At 46.6% G+C, this 20,547-nt stretch overlaps 1 protein-coding gene across 1 annotated transcript in view; it reads right to left on the bottom strand.

Moving 5' to 3' along the window:
- Positions 1 to 20,547, bottom strand: part of MPPED1 (metallophosphoesterase domain containing 1) — an 888,950-nt gene that overhangs the window by 355,476 nt on the left and 512,927 nt on the right. Inside the window, exon 5 of the mRNA XM_086922282.1 lies at positions 16,163 to 16,278. Coding sequence (XP_086778408.1) covers positions 16,163 to 16,278 — 116 coding nt within the window. The remainder of the gene's footprint in view (positions 1 to 16,162; positions 16,279 to 20,547) is intronic.

The raw sequence follows: 20,547 nt of genomic DNA, 5'->3' as shown, positions 1-20,547 counted from the left end.
GGGGCAGTGTAATCTGAGACTGGGTATGCTTCGGTCCAACGAGAAAGTGCACAAACAACTACAAGGACATATTTGAATCCTCGACAACGGTCCATCTGGATATAATCCATCTGGAGGACTTCAAAAGGGTGATCGGGAGGATGAAATCCACCTTGCTCTACAGGGACGCTTTTACCTGGATTGAACTGACAACAGATCATGCAAGTACGCACTTTTTGTTTTGCTGCTGCTCGTAAGTGTTTGTTATACCAGATATTCTGTAAACTGTCTAACATAGCTTTTTCTCCTAGATGTGCAGGACTATGTGCTGTGTTTATCATGATTTGGACCATTGAGTCGGGGAGGAACCATGTAGATTTTCCCTTTGTGACCCATCCTTGATCTGTCTGGATCCCTCCTAGTTCAGTCCATTTCTTTATTTCATCTGCAGTGGCATGTGTCTGAATATCGATTACATCTAGGGTGGGATCCCTGACTGACATACACTGAGTTGGTACTATTGTCTTTGTTACATCAGTAGTCTGGGTGTGAGTTAATGCTGTATGTTTTGCTGTCTGGTCTGCCAGGTCGTTACCCTGGGAAACAGAATCTGTAACTTTAGTATGTGCTTTACACTTCATAACGGATATGCCTGAAGGCAGATGTATTGCTTCTAACAGGGCTTGAATGAGGGGACGGTGTTGGATCTTGGCACCATGAGAGGTCAAGAAACCTCTTTCTTGCCATAACATGCCGAAGTCGTGTACGACTCCGAACGCATAGCGGGAATCAGTGTATATGTTAACATTTCTGTTCTTGGCTAGAATACAAGCTCGGGTCAGAGCGATGAGCTCCGCCGCTTGAGCAGACAGTGTGTCAATACGATGTGTTTCTTTAACTTCAGTTTCAGTGGTCACGGCATAGGCGGCCACTAATTCTCCTGTACTTGTTCTCATGCATGAACCGTCCACATAAAGTGTCAGGTCTGGATTTTCCAGTGGAACATCTGTTAGATCTCGTCGAGGTTTTGTTACTGTATTAATGATCTCTATGCAATCATGCAGGGTTGGATCTGTCATAATTGTAGGTAATAATGTTGCGGGGTTCAGAATGCTACAGCGTCTGATTTCTATGTGTGGCTGGAATAGTGTCAATTCATAACCTGTCAGTCGTGCTATAGTCAAGTGCTGAGTCTGGGTTCTGTTTAAAAGAACCTCTACAGAATGTGGAACTTGAACTGTTAATGGATGTCCTAAAACAATTGAGTCACTCTGTCTGATTGCTAATGCTGTTGCTGCTACTGACTTCAAGCACGCCGGGAGTGCCTGAGCTACTGAATCCAATGTACTCGAAAAATAAGCGCAAGGCTTATGTGAACCTGCTTGATCTTGAGTGAGGACAGACAGTGCGGTACCCTCACGTTCTGTAACAAAAAGTGTAAAAGGTTTGCTGTAACATGGTGTCGCTAGAACTGGTGCTTGGCATAAAGCCTTCTTTAATTCTTCAAAAGCCTGTGTATGTTCCTGAGTCCAAGGGAGGGCAGTCAAAGTCGCTGCCTCCTGTGTTGTTAGCTGAATGAGTGGTTTAGCTAGAAATGCATACTGGGGAATCCATTGTCTGCAGTACGAGGTGAGGCCTATAAAGGCCCGTACTTCCTTTTGTGTCTGAGGTTGTGGCATATTTACGATTAACTGAATGCGATCGGGAGTGAGCTGTCTCCCCACTTTGGACAGCAAGTGACCCAAGTACACAACTTGCTGAACACAGAATTGTAGCTTCGAAGGAGACACCTTGTATCCCTTGTCGGCCAGAAAATGTAAAACTGTCAGTGATGCTTGTTCACATTCGGGCTCACTTCGTGCGGTGATCAGCAGATCATCGACGTATTGCAGTAAAGCGGTGTTAACTGGCATTGTGATACAATCAAGTTGTCTTTTCAGTGCTTGGCTATAGATGCTGGGGCTTTCTGTGAATCCTTGAGGGGCGCGTGAAAATTTGAAACTTCGTCCATTTAAACTGAATCCGAAGAGATATTGGCTCTCTGGATCAATAGGTACACTGAAGAAGGCGTTCTTGAGGTCAATTACAGTAAAGAACGCTGCTTCTGAATCAATAGCAGTTAATAAGGATGATATGTCGGGAACCACAGGGTACTGTGGAATAATGCATTTATTCAGTTCTCTCAAATCAATCACCAGCCGATATACTGGCGGTGCATTGGGATCAGTACGTTTAAGGACCGGAATGATGGGTGAATTACAGATATTGGAGTCGGTTTCTACAACCACTCCTTGGGCAATGAGCTCTTCAATGATTTCCAGTAAAGCCACTACAGCATCGGGTGGTAACTTGTATTGTCTGATTCTGGGTAAAACTACACCTGGTTTGAGTGTAACACGGTATGGTGTAATGTGCATACAACCTACATCAGTTGGGCCTTTTGCCCACAGGTGATCTGGTACATTTTTCAATCTGACATCAAACTCACGTAACACATAATGACCCTTGAAATCCCGCAGAAAGAGTCTAACTCCCTCCGGGGAGCAGCAGATCACGGCTCCTAGAGCCTTCAATGTTTTTATTCCTAACAGATTTTCTGGACATGATTTCGTGAGTAATAGGTCTGTAACACGTGATAATGGACCCACAGCCAGGGGAACTGGTTTCGATACCTCATTTACAATAGGCTGTCCTGAAAAACCAAGGGAAACATTCTGTGAGCCTGAGAGGGGTGCCCCTGGAACTTCATCATGACTGATTGTGGTACGACTTGCCCCCGTGTCAATTAAAAACTTTCTGTCTTTTCCCAATACTTGACTATGTACATAAGGACCCTCTTGATCTACAGGAATCTCAATGAGAGGCAAGCCACCTTCCCTCTCTAGGCTGTTTCATGTATATCGTGGATAATCGGGGTAAGCGGACTGGGCATATTGGTACATCTGTTGTGAAACTTGCTGAGTTGCGGCAATGGGCTGTGGCTGTGATACCGCTACTGTCTGTGCTGGATGTGATGAAGCATGCGTAGGCTGTGTATTCTGCATGGGCTGTATATTCTGTGAAGGCTGATGCTGGTTATGGTCTTATCTAGGCGGATGCGGTCTTTCTTTAGTTTTACCTGTCGCTATGTTATGTTTCAGAACTGGGCATTCGTGTACGTAGTGACCTGGCTGCTTGCAATAATTGCATGTCCCTTTAACGGGAGCTGTGGCGTGACCTGTCTGGGTCGCACCCTTTCTCTGACCGTCGGCTGGAACCGACTGGGCTACTAACATTTTCATTTTTGTGTCTTTCATGCGTTTCTGTTCCTGATCTTGTTCTTCTCTAATTCTGTTCTGATGGTATTGTAACATCTGTAACATCTGGGATGGCGTATTTGCCTGCCAAGTACTTTCAACTTTGTACACGCGGTTCTTAACTAATGGCAGGGAATTTTCGACTAATTTTGATACAAAAAGATGCGGGTATGACTCACTACTTGGTTTAAGGCCACTATTAATAATGAAACATTTCTCGAATCTTGAATAGAAGTCACTAGTATCTTCATCGTGTTTCTGTTTACAGGACGAGATAGCGTCCCAATCTTCCTTTCTCGTTGTCAATAATCTTGGCAGAACCTGTACTATCAAACCTGGTAATGCTTTAGTTTTCCCCCCAAGGCCTACCCCTGGGACAGGTTTGTTCTCTTCGTCTTCTATTTCTGCCCATACAATCTTTTTCTCTCCCACCTCCCATTCCTTCTCCTTGAGTTTCTCGTAGATGCCCGTGGGCAGCAGTACCTTTAACATTTTCATGATATCTTCATATGTGTAATCCCCCATCAGTAACATGTCTTTAAGTTCTCTGTGAAAACCTGCAGGGTCTTTATCATGACACGGTACTAGTTTCTTCATTTCTAACAGTTCTAACTTAGTCAGAGGCGTGTGTACATACACACGTTTCAAGTTATGATCCTCACCCATAACCGGATGCACTTCCCGTAAGGGGTTCTGACTTTCAATGCCATGCAGACGTTCCATATGATACATTTTTCTTTCTGGGGGCGGAGCGGGAACATATTTGGAGCTTATGAAAGTGTTATATCTGTGGCGTTGTTCTAGAATTATTTGAATTAATTTGGTGCTTAAACCTCTCCATCTATCCATGAGTAATTCTTCTAATGTATCGTGTAAGGGACCTGGATCAGAATGTTGGTTTCTGTATAACGTGAGGAGGTGCTGAATCATGTAAACACCTGCTAATTTCTGTTCGTCTGGGGAAAGGTTCAGGAGTGTCTGCGCTACTGTGTCATCATTATATATATCCGTGTTATTAGCCCATAATACTGCTGACCGAGCTAGTTCTTGCTCATCCATAGAATTGAGTACATGGTACCCCATTCGGTCTCGAAGCCTTTTATCGGTCTCCTGGAACTGATGTTCAGTAGAATTCGGATTGGTTAAGCCAGAGAGAAAAACTCTCTTGCTTTCTGGACGAATGCCTTTCCTAAGGTAAGCTCCCTTACCTACATATGCTATCGTATCTGTAGTCTTTTCTGGTTCTTCATGTTCTTCCTCCTCCCCGGAGGAGGCATTCTCTTTTTCTTTTTCCTTTTTGTGTATCTCTATTACTTCTTTTCTTATTTTCTTGTACATACTGGCTATGCAACCCCCTTTATCATGTTTTCCTTCAGATATATTTTGACCCCACCTGTTGAGTCCATCTAATTCATCCTGGTCTGTCTCAGGCCTGTCTCGTTCTCTTATTAAGCAATTTATGAAAAAACGTAGTAGAGACGCTTGAGTGTCGACTTTCTGATATGCCATGGCTTCCTTAATACTGTCAGGATCTTCCCCAGTCCGGACAAAATTATATATTCTATCTAGGTACTCTTTCATTCCTGGGAAGTACAGTAGGTAATCTGTAGCTTGTCGTAAGCGTAGTGATGCTAAAAACATCCTATTATCTTTACCAGGTACTGGGTCGTATCTGCAAACTAGAAGCGGTTCTTTGAGTATGTCGAGACGGGGTGATTGGAGTATAAAAGGACTCTTTATATCCTTAAGGTGTAATCTATGTGTTGGCGGCGGGGTCTGGGGACCCCCGGACGCGCCTCCTGAGGCTGAAGCTTGAGCGTTATCTCTTTGTGGAGTCTGTGTCGGTACTTGAATTTGTCTTTTAATAGGATCAGGTAGAAGCTGTTTCGGTAAATTAATTTTAGGTGCGGGAAGTGGCGGAGGTGGTGGAACAGGGGAAATCTGTCGGGCGGGGGAACCTTGTTGTGGTACTGGTGGAATATGATCTTGGGGCGGGTTACCACCCCCGTCCCCGTCGTTAGGCAGGGCTCGGACAGGCAGATTGGTGTAAGCAGGAGCTACATCCTCTAGATAGGAATTCAGGAATATGTCTTTAGTGGTCCTGTGAGTTACTTTAGTTGGAATTAATGGTGGCGGCAGATTTTTCGGTATTCCTGAAATGGCTTCAGGCGAACCTTCGGCCACAAGATACATACCGTTTATGAGATTGTTTCGTGCGCGGTCTATTTGCTCTGATTTTATTCGAATCCCTTCAGTAACTAATTCGTTTTCTTGAGCTTTGTCTGAATCTTTAAGTCTGTCTTCTCTACGGAGTGCTTTTTCTGTTCGCTTATGTGATTCCTTACGCCAAAATTCTATGGCGTCTTTCTGATATTGTCTGGCTTTCTTTTTCCATAATGCTTCTTCTACCTTCAAGATGCACTCGGCATCCCATGTTCCGGTAACGGGCCACCTGTGTCTTTCGTCTAGATGCTTAGTATAATCGGCCCACAAATCTAGATACAATATGGCATCTATGCCATGTTTCTGATACATGAAATTTCCAGGCGTGTCCCTAGGGGGGATAGGGATTTCTTCCTCTAGCATCCCTTTCCTAGTTCCTATTTGCTTTAGCTTGTTAAAAAACGGCATCTTGTTCACTTAATACTGAATGCTCAATCCTTGCTATTTTATACTGAATACAGCTAGTTACACAAGAACACAATAATGTACATAAAAACAGTCACTCATACAACGACATTGATCACATGGAAAAAGACATTTAAAACACTTATTACTACCCCTTATACCGGATGTACTGCTAAACAGCACAGATACACTGCTGAGAACAGTGCAAAAACTTGAATCATCGGCTATACTGCTAAACAGTACAGATACACTGTCTAAAACAGTGCAGACCGGACTTGTGTACCCAAACCCGTCTAGATACGTCCCAGCAATGGTACTCACCGGGAAGCACGGAAACAGAAGGCCTCGGAAAACTCGACTGGACAGGACCGGACTCGACTCGACTCGGCACGTGGATACTTCGGAAAACTGGTGGGCCTCTTGACACCTCGGACCTTGCTTCTTTCGGCTAGGCTCTAGTCGGGATCCTCCGCGCTCCTCACCGCCTCGTCTGGGTGCTAATTGCAGTCTTCGTCACCTCCGTGGGCCAGAGGGAGATACAGGAAATCCTGCCGGTACGCGTAGGTTCCGTCTAACTGATGGCAGGGGACAGAGTTTGCAACGCACCAACCGGCGCGTGAGGTGGGGGAGGGGTCCCTGTTCGGGCGCCAAAATGTCGTAAATATTTAATTTACCATCTTAATTTCTATGCTGGTAAGTACTTAATCAATAATAACTCAATCAGAAAGAAAAAAACAGAGTCCGTGGTGTTAGAGTTCTTAGGGGTTTTATTCCTTAAAAAGGAATGGTCATGACCTGGATATCGGATTCTTACCACCACAGGGGTGTAAGAAGGGATAGAGCATACTTTATTGACATTACATTACTTTTATACTTAATATACACAATAGGAGTCAACGTAGAAGGCGTAACAGCTGAGAGAAACAAGATAAAACACACACGTGGTCATGATACGTAATTAGGAGGCGTGAACTAGGCGTGAACATAGAAGTGTGTGCTAGAAACGTCACAGGTAGGTGTCATAAGTGGGTGGCAACAGGAGCAGAATCTTGCGATGTCAGCAGAAATCTGAGGCCTGGATGCGCGCGCAGCTGCATGACGTGTGATTGACGTGAAGCTGGGGTTGCAGGGGACTTGACATTTAAACTGACGGAAAGAGACAGAAGTCTGGCATGTCAGATCAACTTGTGCTTCTATCATATCTGATATCTGATGTTTAGGAACTGAACTATCTGGGCGGAAAGGTCTCTGGGGCAGAAGCTATTCTATACTGACTGTGAGTGCGAGTATAAGCGTCTAAGAGTCTGCATGAGAAGCGTGGGGGCATGGGCCTTCCATGGTAGCGTGGTAACAGAGGCTATGAATTACTTGCACAGAGACAGTAAGGCCAGGCCCTTTTGCTCTACAGCTGGGGGAATGTTTACTTAAACTAGTAGGCAGGAATGCATCTTCGGAGAGGGAAACAGATAACTCGAAGGTTGAATTCATTCTTGGCAGGCAGCAAGCTGAGCTAAGCGCGGTGGGCCGCGCTGGAAGTAAGGCAGAGTTCACAGGTACGGGGGCAGCCTGGGCAGCCTGGGCTGAGGCTTTCAGAGTCAGAAGGCAGACAAAAGCTCGATGGCAGAATTCCGGGCCTACTTTGCCAGAGCTGAAAAACGTGTAAAGTACACTACAAAAAGACGTTGGCATAGCATACTTAGGAACGGACTATTCAACCCATTCAGGGTGGGTCTGACAGAGGACATGTTAACGTTGGACGCAAATGTATTTGCGTCTTCATAGCTGGCACAGGAGGGAAGTTACATGCACTTTAAACTCGTACATGGAGACGGTGGGGTACACGATAGGGAACATAACTTGACCAAAAATTTATATTTCCTCATTGTTACAGAGTACCCTGCTATCGGTGACCAACCATTCTCACCCATGATCGATATAGTTGGTCAGTGAACCACACTTCTGGGAGTCGTCACAGTCGACACATTCAGCCAGTGTTCCAGGACCATACCATCAATCAGAGTCTTGCTGCCGTTCTTTTCTGTTCACTTTTTTGCCTTTGCCTGCAACTTTTTTGGTGAAATCCAGTGCTGCCTTAGGGGTGGCGAGAAGGATCGATTTTTCTTCCTAGGTCACCTTTAGAAGAGCAGGATAGAGCATAGCGTAGGGTATTTGCAATTCACGCAACTTGGCCTTTACTGTGTTGTATTCACATCATGCCTGCTGGACTGCAACTTTATAATCTGGGAAAAATTCCAGCTTGTTCCCTTGATAATGGACCTCTCCCTTTTCACGTGCAAGTCGAAGGATGTTGTCGCGATCCTATAATTCAAGACACGGGCTACTATGGGCCTCGGCACCGCACCTGGTGGAGGTTTAGGTGCAAGGGATCGTTGTGCCCTTTCGATTATGAAAATGGGTGACATTGTGTCTTCGCCAAATATGTCCTTGCAAAGCTGCTCAATGTATGATTCCATACGACCTGTATTTGTAGATTCAGGAAGTCCCGCTATTCGTACATCATTTCGGCAGGAACGAGCCTCCAACTCCTCCGCCTTTGCTTTGATTACCTCAAGGACTTTTTCTATGCCTGTACATTTGGTTGCTGTCGAATGTGATTCATCTTCCACCGCAGAGATGCGGTTTTCAGCTGTTTCCAAGCGCTCCCCTTGCTTATCCATTTTCGCAGCCTTGTTGTCCATCCGCCCTGTTAGTAGGTCGAGTTTTCCATTGATGTCTTGTAGGTTGGTTTGAATTGCTTTGAGGATACTTTCCATACTGCTCTCTGCCGTGGTTTCTGTCTCTGACTCGCCATCCGCGGGTTCGGTCTGGCCCTTCGGCGTACTCCGTGTTTCAAAAGTAAGCTTCGATTGCTGCTTGTCTGGCTCACCCATGGTGTGCAGGTATATAGAACGTTATAACGGACAGTTCAGTTGTAGCCCATTCACTTCTTCGAAGCTGCAAGTACTGATGATCACGTAGTACCTATCGCAAGGCCAGATCACAGGCGTGAACTGTATTATGATGTCTCCTCTTTACCACTTCCACAAAGCATACGCGGTAATATGGCATCTTGTGAGTGTTGGTCGAGTGTCGTCAAGTATTCCAATCCTATCTCCGATCAGTGCGTGATAGGTATCTTGTGTAGTCAAGGTTGCCGCTGTCGGTGATTTGTGGTCTGCAGTGGCAGTCTCTCTTCTGATCTACCCCCACGGGTATAACACAGAGTACCGCACCTACTGCTATAGATGATTGCAATACGGCGTCGTGACTCAAACGCTGTTCCTGCTCCATCAACTACACCTCATTGATCTCTAGGCGCTTTGTCTGATCATGTCCTCAGTGTGTGCTGGGGCCCATGGTCTAAATAGGAACGCCCTGATGCCCGCATGTGTATTGCTCCTTTCACTTTAGGGTGTCAATGCCTGTATAGTAATAAAAACTCGCCACTAGTGCTCCACGTTTTGTTTGAGGAGGTATTAGAGTGTTTTCGATAACTACAACCATGCCCTTTCACGTATGCTCTCCGATGTTCTCCTTAGTTTTCTACGCCTTTCATTTAACGCCATCTTACATACATCATGCACCGGCAGCCCCGGCATACAGTCCCGCTGCTTCCTCTGTGTGTGGTGCTAAATACCCTTGTTTCTGCCTCAAGACTTGACCTCCGTGGCACAGGGGCGGGATTGGTTTCACATTATTGGGGTCATATCAGGAGGCAGATGTCCTCCACGCTGTGCTCGCTGTGTATCAGAGGCAGGTCTGAGTCATGGGCGCCGCCATTTTGTGTATCGCAACTCACCCGGCTCGTGAGCAGTGTCGGGTGTGATTCCCTGCATTTAGCCACTAACCGGGTCGCCAGAGTCTATCTTGTGAAGGCGTAATGTCCCAGTTCACTGTTGCAAAGCGACTGAGGGGAGCAGATGCATCGCGTACCTGGTGCGGCTTTCCATGTCCTCGGGGGTTGCTCCGCCATATTGCGTTTCCCACGGCTGGTGCTACGATGTTTGTTCCTCCAGTATACACTGCTTCCAAAACAGTTGAAGCTCCATATTGTATTCCCTGATGCTTCGCATCACGTTTTCTGTGGTTAGGTTGCAATTTGGGATCGGTTTGCTATCAAAAAACACACCAGGCTTTAGTCTGCCCAGCGGAGCTGTTGAATCAGGCAGCCATCCCGCTGTGCGCCCCCTAGCGACTCCAAGCCATGGGGTACATGCCCTCTGCCAAAGTTTGCCATTTGACGAAAGAGAAAAACAGCACAACTTCCTACTTGTGAGAGGCTCGATATATTACCAGTTAACTTCTTTCGGTTTGATGCTTTTATCTTCTCTTTGCCAAGGTAGGACTCCTATTATTGACTCTTGTCTTTGCGTGTCTGTTTGCAAAGAGAAAGTGAAAGAGATAAGTATGTCAGAGGTATCCACCAGCTTGTTTGATCTCTTACACTATTTGATTCTTACTGTGCTGTCGAGGGAACTTCTCCCAGTGCTACTACCTGATGGTGTTCTCTCTCTGGATGGGTAACTAACAATTTATTCTTGGATTGTAAACCTGAATCATCATGAGTGATTACTTATAAATGATTTGTTACGACGGAGTCCTCCCAAATTTTGTTCCCAGATGAATTGGGAGACCCTTTTGGACCAAGTCTTAGATTTATTCAGTGGCACCACGTTTGGGACGGAATCAATGCCCAGTTCCATGATGGCTGAACTTGAAACCTCTTCTGATTCATTTAGCATATAGGCAAGATATCTGCCTGTGCAGGGTATTGTTTACTCGAAGTACATTCTGCCTTATTAATCCCAATTTCATGCCTGGTTTCCAGACCAGAACTCCCTAGCAGAGCGCAAGCTATATAACAGATACCACTACCCCACATAGTGTACATTAAGTCCCAAGATATGGGAGCCCTCTTTTGAAAAACTTCCGCAGCAGAGGAAAAAACAAAAGGGCCACGGGGAAAAACACCCTGCAGAAGGCTTGACAAGCAGCCCCAGCAAAGCAGAAGGCCTAATCTCAGGGCCGAGTCTGCGCAACAACTCCAGCAAACACACACACATAGGCAACAAAGGGCCGTCCAGCAGCCAACAATGCCAAAATCCCAAAGAAGACTCAATGGCCCAAAAGCGCACTTCACAGTCAGAACAAGCAGCCTAAGAAGGCCCAGACCCAGCCCAAGTCAGCAGTCACTGAGGAGGGGAAGGAGGAGGAGGAGGATAGGGTGGAGGAGGAGGGAGCCCTGCCAGGAACCTTAGGATGGCGGAGGCAGCCAGGGCATGGAACAACAGGCTGCCGTCAAACGGAAGATCAATGAGCCACTCCCGAATATTTTCAGGAAACACGCTGTCCTGAAGCCAAGCATGGCGATGGAGGGCGACTGAGGAAGCCATGGCCCGGCACCTCTGAGATGTCTAGAGCGGAGGGGAGAATAAACGCCGCTAGTTCCCGTCCATCCACAGCATGATGCCAAAAGTCCACCTGGACCGTCTCTTGGGAGGCTGCGGATCCCAAAGACTCTGAGTCCCACAAGCAAGAGGAGGCCGGAGTCAAAACACACAAGTTGTTAAGGATCTGCAGGGCAGCGCTGGTCGAGGCGAACATGTTGCGCACCCAAGAATCCAGCCAGCGGGCCTCCTGGGACGGCAGAGTCAATAGTGGCGACAGGGAGGGAAAGGCGGTCCGCAAAAGCGGACTGGCAGCAGAGGGGTGAAGGGAAAGCCATGCCGGGTCACGCAGCGCCGGAAGATGCCGGTGCAGAAAGTGGTGAGGCACCAGATCCCCTGAGGCAGGGCGCCTCCAAGCCCCCGTCAGGGAAGAAAGGAGCAAACCCTCAAAGGGAAATAAGATCTCCCTCCCACCAGAGCCCTGGTGGAGAACCTCCAAGAGATGGTCCACCTGAAAATGAGCAACCGGGTCAACTATGCGCAAAATAAACACGCCCGTGGACACCGCATGAGCAAAGGCCGCACCCACCTCCGTAGGATAAAGCAGCTCCTCCGTGGGCGACGGCTGCAAACTAAGGTGGCCGTCCTGGAAGTCAGAGGGAGCTGAAGAATGGGGGACCTGCCGCTCTTCCGACGAACACCTCTGCCTCAGGAAAGGCAGGGAGCCGCCCTTCAACGACGCCGGTGAAAAAGATACCAGGCGGCGACCAGTCTCCGGGGCGGACGACAACAATATACAGTCTGTCTCTGGAGAAGACAGAACGTCCAAAGACGAATCCGCAGCACGATTCCTGCGCGGAGCCGTAGAGTCCGCTGCCTGAGGCAGAACGTCGGCACCACATGGCGTTGCCGGACAGGGTTAGTCCCAGTCACACCGCATCGGGGACCGGAGTGGAGCCGGAGCCGAACTGGCCTCGGTGCGGCGCCGGAGCGACACTGACTCGACCCCCGCCGAGGCAACTACCTGCGCGGAGGAACGAGAAGGGCCTGGGGAGTGACACGAAGCCTTCCACCAGCTGCGGGCCAGAATGTGGCAGAGATGGTCCGGCAACCCATGTGGCGGCGCCAGAGACAATTCAACCTCCAACTCGCCCTCCGACAAGGCAGCAGTCTGTGGGGGGGGGTGAGAGGGTCCCGAAGAGGAACGAGGGGTCTCCACCCAGCCACGACCCGGAGCAGGATGAGGAGGGTCCACCGACCCCTGTGGCTAAGCACGGTCCAGCCGTTGCCGGCGCCATAGCGGCGTCACCTCGGCTCAGACAGGACCATCTTGTCAAAGGACCGAAAGGGGCTCGGGGATGCGACCCGAGCCTCGGCGACCTCCCGCAACACCACAGGGACTTTCACTAGAGTTTGCGGCGAGGTCAGAGACGCCGTGGTCTGAAGGAGGTGCCCCATAGGAGCCGCACACCAACAGCACCACATCCTCCAAGCCTGGATCCGAACCAGTCGGCGCTGGGGCAGAAGCCGGCGGCGGCGCCGCGGAGGGCCCCGCGCAAGGCAAGGTATCCGCTGACACCCCAGGAGGGGTAAGGGGAAGGAGGAGGAGGAGACGCCAGCGAGGCTTGCAAAGCTGTAGCGTATGTCTCCATCTGGACTCTCGATGCCCCAGCACCGGGAAACGGTGGATATGACGACACACAGGGCCACATCACCCGCGGAGAGCTTACGCCGCCGGCAGGCCGAAATCCAGCCCCCGGGGACAAAGTGCGACACTTACCCACCGGGGAGCGACGCTCAAGGGACATCGTAAAAGGGCAAGGACGTCGACCACGGCTGTATCTGAAGCCGTCCGCTAAAGCAGACCGAGGGGAGGACGTCGACCTAGAGAGCCCGCCGAGAGAAGTTTCATCCGGCGCTCCCGCCTTGACTTGACTTTGGCTTTAACTATTGGCACGCCGCACAATCAGTGGTGCAGTGAACATTGTACTACAACCCACATTTTTTTCACTTCCAGATTGTACCCAAATCCCCTGATGAAGGGCATGAGTCCCGAAATGCATCGGGATGTACAGTTCGCTACTTGAGTCTTTATCAAATGAAGAAATTACATTTATTTTCACTGAAAATCAATTACTTGATGAAAAACGCTGAATGTCATAACAAAGTGATCCTCAAGAACTTTGGAAATGAAATAAATACATTATTATTTGGATTAACGCAACGTGGATGTTGATCACATTATGTGACTTAAACGGATGACCATTGATTAATTATTAGAGACTGCGTCTAATAAGGAGTGCCACAAGGGCACAGTGTCGTTGGGTCGACACTGCAACTTTTGTTACTTCAATTTCTAGATCCCCAGGTCAGAGGGGTCCATACCCGACGGCACCCAGAAAAGTTACTTGAAACTCACATTGAGGGAATATCCCAGTCAACCTTTATTACTAATCAAGGTGTGCCGCACATCACGTATTACTTCTCCTCCCCCAAACACCACATACAAATGAGGTTATGGTCCTTGGCCGATATAAGATGCTCACACGATGTGCAAGTCTTGAAGCCAGAAGGCGTTCGCACACTGTTCCACAAAAAGAAGGGACAATGGAAGGAAAAAAGAGGGCCCAAACAGGCTGGATCCGCGTTGCACGCAGGAAAGGAAAAAACTGACGTAGGCGCGCTGGGTTGGGTCTTATGTGACCTCGCTGACGTCATATACGCGGATAATGCCTGGGCAGTCGCTTGGTGTCCCCCCGGCGAGCAGGGATGCTGTGGCAAAAGTTTTCCGGGTCCAATCTCACGCCTGGGGATAATTCTATGTGAAGGAATCTGCGGCTAGTAGTCTCTAATAGATATATTGTCATGGAACTGAACCTACTTTCTTTGCACAAGTGCAACTGTGGGCCTGGTGTTGCAAAAATGTATATGTTTTATTCACAGGGTATATAGCTATCCAAGTGCTGAAATGTGGAGCTACAAAACGCAAAAACAAAAAGGAGATGGATGGAATGCCCAAACTAATCTCAGCCACTGGCAATTGCTTGGGCTATATCTCAATCCATCTTTGTTTGCCCACCATGTCACCTCAGTTTGGACCCTGCCATATATAAATCAGCCTTGACTCTGCTATTCATGGGGAACAATCCAGCCCAAACTGCCAGGACAGGATCTTCCAGAACACCGGCAACTTAAGACCAATTTCAAACTAATTAGGGCTCGTCAGCTATGTCTAGGTATAGCTTGGTTCCAGTGAGCTTGGTGTCCACGTCTGGGCATACCCGGCACAATTTAGGCATCAAATACAAAAACAACAAGGTGATCGATGTAACGCTCAAATGAATCTCAGCCACTGGCAATTGCTTGGGCTGCATCCCAATCCATCATTTTTTGCCCACAATGCCACCTCCTCAGTTTGAACCCAGCCATATGCAAATCAGCCTTGACCCTGCTCCTCATGGTAACAGTCCAGCCTGACCTGCCAGGCCAGGTCCTCCCTGAACTGGAACACAAGCAAACCAGGACTGGCTTCACTCTAGCAAGGCTCTTTAGTCAGGTATAGCTTGGTTCCAGTGGCACAGTGAGCCCAGGGCTCACGTCTAGGCATACCCGGGTGCTTAGGGCATCAAAATGCAAAAACAAGGGGATGGATGGAATGCTCAAATTATTATCAGACACTGGCAATCACTCGGGATGCATCAAACCCCATCATTTTTTGTTCACCATGCCTCCTTAGCTTGGGCCCAGCCATAGGCAAATCCATCTTGACCTTGCTTCTCATGGTAACAATCCAGGCGGAACTGCCATACTAAGCCTTCCCTCAACCAAAAAACAAGCAAGTTAGAACTAGTTTTGCCCTTGTTATGGGCTCATCAGCTGGGTATAGCTAGGTTCAAGTGACACAGTGTGTATGGGACTCATGTCTGGTCATACCCATCCCACTAAGGGTTGCATACTAAAGTGATAAATGGAATGTTTGAATTAATCTCAGTCACTGTTACTAACTCAGGGCCGCATCCTAGTCCATCGTTATTTTGCACACCATTCCACCTTTGGAACCAGCAATATGCAAATCAGTCTTGACACTGCTCCAATGGAAACAGTCCAGATTGTGTTCTGGTTCAGAGATGACCTAGCCAAGCAGTTTGGGCTGGACTTTTCCCATGAAGAGCATCGGGGTGGGGGAAATTTGTTTTCTAAGTACAAAAGCAAACTCCCAGACACATCCACCATATTGCTTGAATTTATTTATTTGAGGTTCCTATAAAGTATTACATTCCACCATGAGAATGCCATAGAACGATCTGCCCCCCCCCCCCCCCCCCCCAATTTGGTTTACTCCTGTAAATCACAGGTGTAAATCTCTAAACATTTCTAGGGTGTGAAAGGTCATAAAATGTTTTTGGGATACGAACAAAATGTGTAGGTTGGTGGGTGTTCACTACTTTTGAGGGTATTCCCACCATAAAATGCCCACTGTCACAGATATGAGGAGATTTACTCACATGGAAACTTCAGTGGGAGTAAATACTTTTACAAGTACAAATCCGACATTTAAGCTTTATGAAAGAGGGTTTGCACTCGTACAAAATAGTCCATTTATATGTGAAATTTAGATATACAAGTGAAAATAGCTATGTAATTGTAGCCTAAAATCTTTAAGAAGTGATGTGCACAGCACATTGTTATCTACGTACAGGAAAATGGCAAATTTTGTACTCTGGTTGCATTTCAATTAGCCTTTTTAGACTTTACATGTATTAACATAAACTGTTCTTACATCCAGTAGCCTGCTAACAGCTAAGCTCCGGTTCCAGGCAAGCTCAAACAACGTGTAAAATGACCATCAATTAATAGTTATTAAATTCTTACCGAGTGGAGGTCCATGTGTTATAAGAATATCAGTTGCTTCTGGAATATTGTTCCATTTGTCTAATAGAGCTTGGCCTCGGGGAAGATTAAAGCCCCAACCATAAAACCAGGGTTGCCTGCCAATTAAAAGAGAATCTCACTTTATTTCCTAAATACAAATAGTACAGTGTATTTTTTTATTCAGATAGCTAAGTACTGATGAAAGAATACTTAGTGGAATGATTTTCGTGAATCAAGTAAATAATTCTTTATTGCTCAGTTAATTAAAACCATTGCAATCAGCTACATGAGCTTATACATATGAACAAACTTAAAATGCAATTTTATCTAGTACAACTCTTTTTATAAATACATTTGGTTAAAATTGCTTTAAAACATAAACATTTCATGAGGCTAAAAAGTGCATTCTAAAAATTGGGCATCATTAGCGCTTTCCATAAACTAAGAAAAATGTATCGTTATGTGGCCCAAAGTGTCTATATTCAAGTCCATGCGACTGCAGATTCTTGGAGAAATTGCAGCATCGTCAAGTGGACGTGACAGTCAAATGACAAACGATAGACCGTTTGTTGCAAACAGCTTCTGTAACGTTGTGACTGATCCATAGCGACGGAAGTGTGCATGCTTGTTTAAAAAAGGAAGAATTTGATATTTTGTGATTGAAAATGGGCGCATCCATAATGTCTAGACGCACAGCTTATAATATTTAATGACAAATGCCGTTTTCTTGAGCCCCCTTCGTGCCAGCTAAAAGTTATAAGAGTCTGTAGTTTTTTTTTGTTTTTTCTATGCATATGCAAGGTTTTAATGTTGGGGTGGTTGTTCCTTGTCGTTGCCGAGTGGGGCAGTTGAACTTAAATGCTGTATGAATTTGTTTCCTCCAATCTCTCCCTTCTGGCGTTCTGCTTTATTTCCGCTTTTTACAGAAATTTGACAAGATGACTTGCTAATAGGATGTTTTTGCCATCAAAGCATGCTTTGACTGCCTGCCGGCATGTTCTTATTCCCAGTTTTTTTAGGGTTGGTTTTAAATGATATCTGCGCTCCTTTTCCAGCCCTTTGCAAATGCATTTTAGGTGAAGGATATCCTCTTTTGGGTGCCCACATAAAAGGCAATTTGTTATTGTTTGGGGCCGTTTCCAAGGGGGAAGATGGTACAGTGATGGAAGAATGCCCAGCCTAATCGTATTAACTTCTCCTTTGTGGTCCGTGTGTAACCGACTCCTAGGTAGCTTTGACAGGAGCTGCTGGTATAGTTTTGGATGACGGTCCAGCCATGAGCCCTGTTGGCTAGTGTTGCTTTGTCCTCTACTAGCGAAATAATCCTTACAGACTTATTTACTAGTTGTTTGAACGTATTATGAGATCCGATAGTCTTCAAGGCATCTTGTAGTTTCAAGGAGTCTATTGAGTGCTTTAAATAGTTTGCAGCTGCACTCTTATTTTTCCTTTCTAACTCCTTCCAGAGATGGTGATCCAAGCTTGAGATTTCGGCTCCCTGTATTTTAATGGCAGCTTTTGACATAGGTGCCCATTCTTTCTATTCTTTGATTCCTCAGGCCAAATTCAAGCCTTATTTGTTCCTGCAAGCTTGTTTCTGGTCCAGGGAAGGCATGGCTTGGCACTTCGGGCTGGACTGTTCCCATGAGGCACAGGGTCAGACTGATTTGCATATGGCCATGTCTGAACTGGGGTGGCAGAGTGGGCTAAAGAACGGTGATGTATTAAACCCAGATCTGTTGACTGGGTGTGAGTGTTTGATTAGTTCAGATGCTCCGTCCATCACCACCCTCCTTTTGTACCGCTTTGTTCGCCATAAGTTGGCAGGGTATGCTCAGACATGAGTCCCTTGCTCACTTTGCCACTGGATTCAAGCAAGCCGGGCTGAAGACAGTTGAAATGCCAGAAACCAGTCCTCGGAAGCTTGTTTCCAGGCCAGGGAAGGCATGGCTTGGCAGTTCGGGCTGGACTAGTCCCATGAGGCACATGGTCAGACTGATTTGCATATGGCCATGTCTGAACTGGGGTGGCAGCGTTGGCTAAAGAACGGTGATGGATTTAACCCAGATCTGTTGACTGGGTGTGAGTGTTTGATTGGTTCAGATGCTCCGTCCATCACCACCCCCCCTTTTGTACCGCTTTGTTTGCCATAAGTTGGCAGGGTATGCTCAGACGTGAGTCCCTTGCTCACTTTGCCACTGGATTCAAGCAAGCCGGGCTGAAGACAGCTGAAATGCCAGAAACCAGTCCTCGGAAGCTTGTTTCCAGGCCAGGGAAGGCATGGCTTGGCAGTTCGGGCAGGACTAGTCCCATGAGGCACATGGTCAGACTGATTTGCATATGGCCATGTCTGAACTGGGGTGGCAGCGTTGGCTAAAGAACGGTGATGGATTAAACCCAGATCTGTTGACTGGGTGTGAGTGTTTGATTGGTTCAGATGCTCCGTCCATCACCACCCTCCCCTTTTGTACCGCTTTGTTTGCCATAAGTTGGCAGGGTATGCTCAGACGTGAGTCCCTTGCTCACTTTGCCACTGGATTCAAGCAAGCTGAGCTGAAGACGGCCGAAATGCCAGAAACCAGTCCTCGGAAGCTTGTTTCCAAGCCAGGGAAGGCATGGCTTGGCAGTTCGGGCAGGACTGTTCCCATGAGGCACAGGGTCAGACTGATTTGCATATGGCCATGTCTGAACTGGGGTGGCAGAGTGGGTTAAAGAACGGTGATGGATTAAACCCATATCTGTTGACTGGGTGTGAGTGTTTGATTGGTTCTGATGCTCCGTCCATCACCAAACCCCTCTTTTGTACCGCTTTGCAGGGTGTACTTAGGCAGGTTGAATATCATTCGCATTGCCCTGGCTGTTGTGTTATCCAATATCTGCGCATCCCTCCCTCTGATCAGCATAACTAATACCTAGTTGAAGGTTTCATGAGTTGAAAGACGTTATATACAATCATTGTGTTACCTACGGAATCCTGCAGAAAGGATAGGTGGAGGCAAAAAGAAGGAAGGTTCCTGTGAGGATATGTGGGAGGGTAAGGTTCAAGAAAGGAGAAAAAAAGTGGGAGGAAATAAAGATCTAGGCAATAACGTGGGCCAATATTTGTAAAAGCCATTACATTTGTAAGGAATAGATACTTTTTGAAAAGAGGGTTAATTATAGGGGTAATTATGCACTTATCATCAGTAATAAGTCCACTTAGTAAAGGTCTCAATAAATTAGTCCCTTGCTGAACCTTTGGCAGCTGTAATGGAGCAGTCCGGCCTAACTTAAGAGACAGGTACGCAAAGCATTTAAAAACACCAATACATCGAATAAGTAAGACACAGCGCATAATAAAAATCCCAAATCAATTTATAAACATAGTAAATATTTTTATGAATTATTAGACACCAAAATGTCAAATATCCAATGTAGGGAACCGGAGATATGAATTCTCAAAGATTAACCTCTTTATAGTGCTTAAAAACCTTTAGCACCATTCTGGTACAAAGTCAAAGTTTCAGGCCAACCGAGATGGAGCCTTGGTTGGATTCAATAAGCAAAAGGCTCCGGTCAAAATTTTACTTTCACACGGAGAAACTTTTCTGGAGATTTTTCTTCAGAGGGCCCGCGCTGCTCTTCACTAGGTCAGATTCAGATAGGGTTTGCTGGCTTGGGTTTCCAGTAGGCCCCGGTCAAATCCGGAAAGGGAGGTGCTTCCTGAAGGGCTCCTTGTGGGCTCAAAGTGTCCAAAACACAAATCCAAGGATCTGGAATCTTCTGGATGGTCCTTGGAAGGTTGGGACCACAATTCCCAAAAAGCACCTGGCCATAACCTTAAAAGTCAATTGGATGCACTCCAGGCTGGGCACTCTTGGTAGAGATGATGCATGTGGGCTCTGTGAATGAACGAATGAATGAAATAATTTTATAGAGAATGCAATACCAGAAGGTATCTTAGATGTAGACTCTGTTGCAGGGAGTCACTCCTTAATCCTTCTTCAAGGTGAGGCTGCAAGAGAAGGCTGGATTTTGGCTTACTGAAAAGAAAGTCTTATAACATCTTTTCTATACAAATAATGATAAAGTCAAGATGGACAATCTGTCGGATTTATCAATACCATTCTTCTGGGTCTTCGAATGATATTTGAATCCCTTCCTAGCAATAATTATGTGTGCATAAAATACTGCAATGTTAGCCTATGGGCTAAGTGTCTACAATGGGGAAAACATAAAATGGTCAGATTTCCCTCACTAGGATTTATAAAACAACCTTTATTAGGGCCCTGCTTATTGTTACTTGACCCCCCACCCCTGGAACACCTAGGGGAGACCTGGGGTGTACCTAATATGTACAAGTACTGTAGATTATCACTTTTTAAGTAGCAACAATACTAAAGTCA

This window comes from Lissotriton vulgaris, chromosome 1_1, assembly GCF_964263255.1.
Source record: "Lissotriton vulgaris chromosome 1_1, aLisVul1.2, whole genome shotgun sequence".
Classification (NCBI taxonomy): domain Eukaryota; kingdom Metazoa; phylum Chordata; class Amphibia; order Caudata; family Salamandridae; genus Lissotriton; species Lissotriton vulgaris.
Note: the sequence above shows the minus strand (reverse complement) of the source record. Positions and strands in the feature narration are given on the sequence as shown.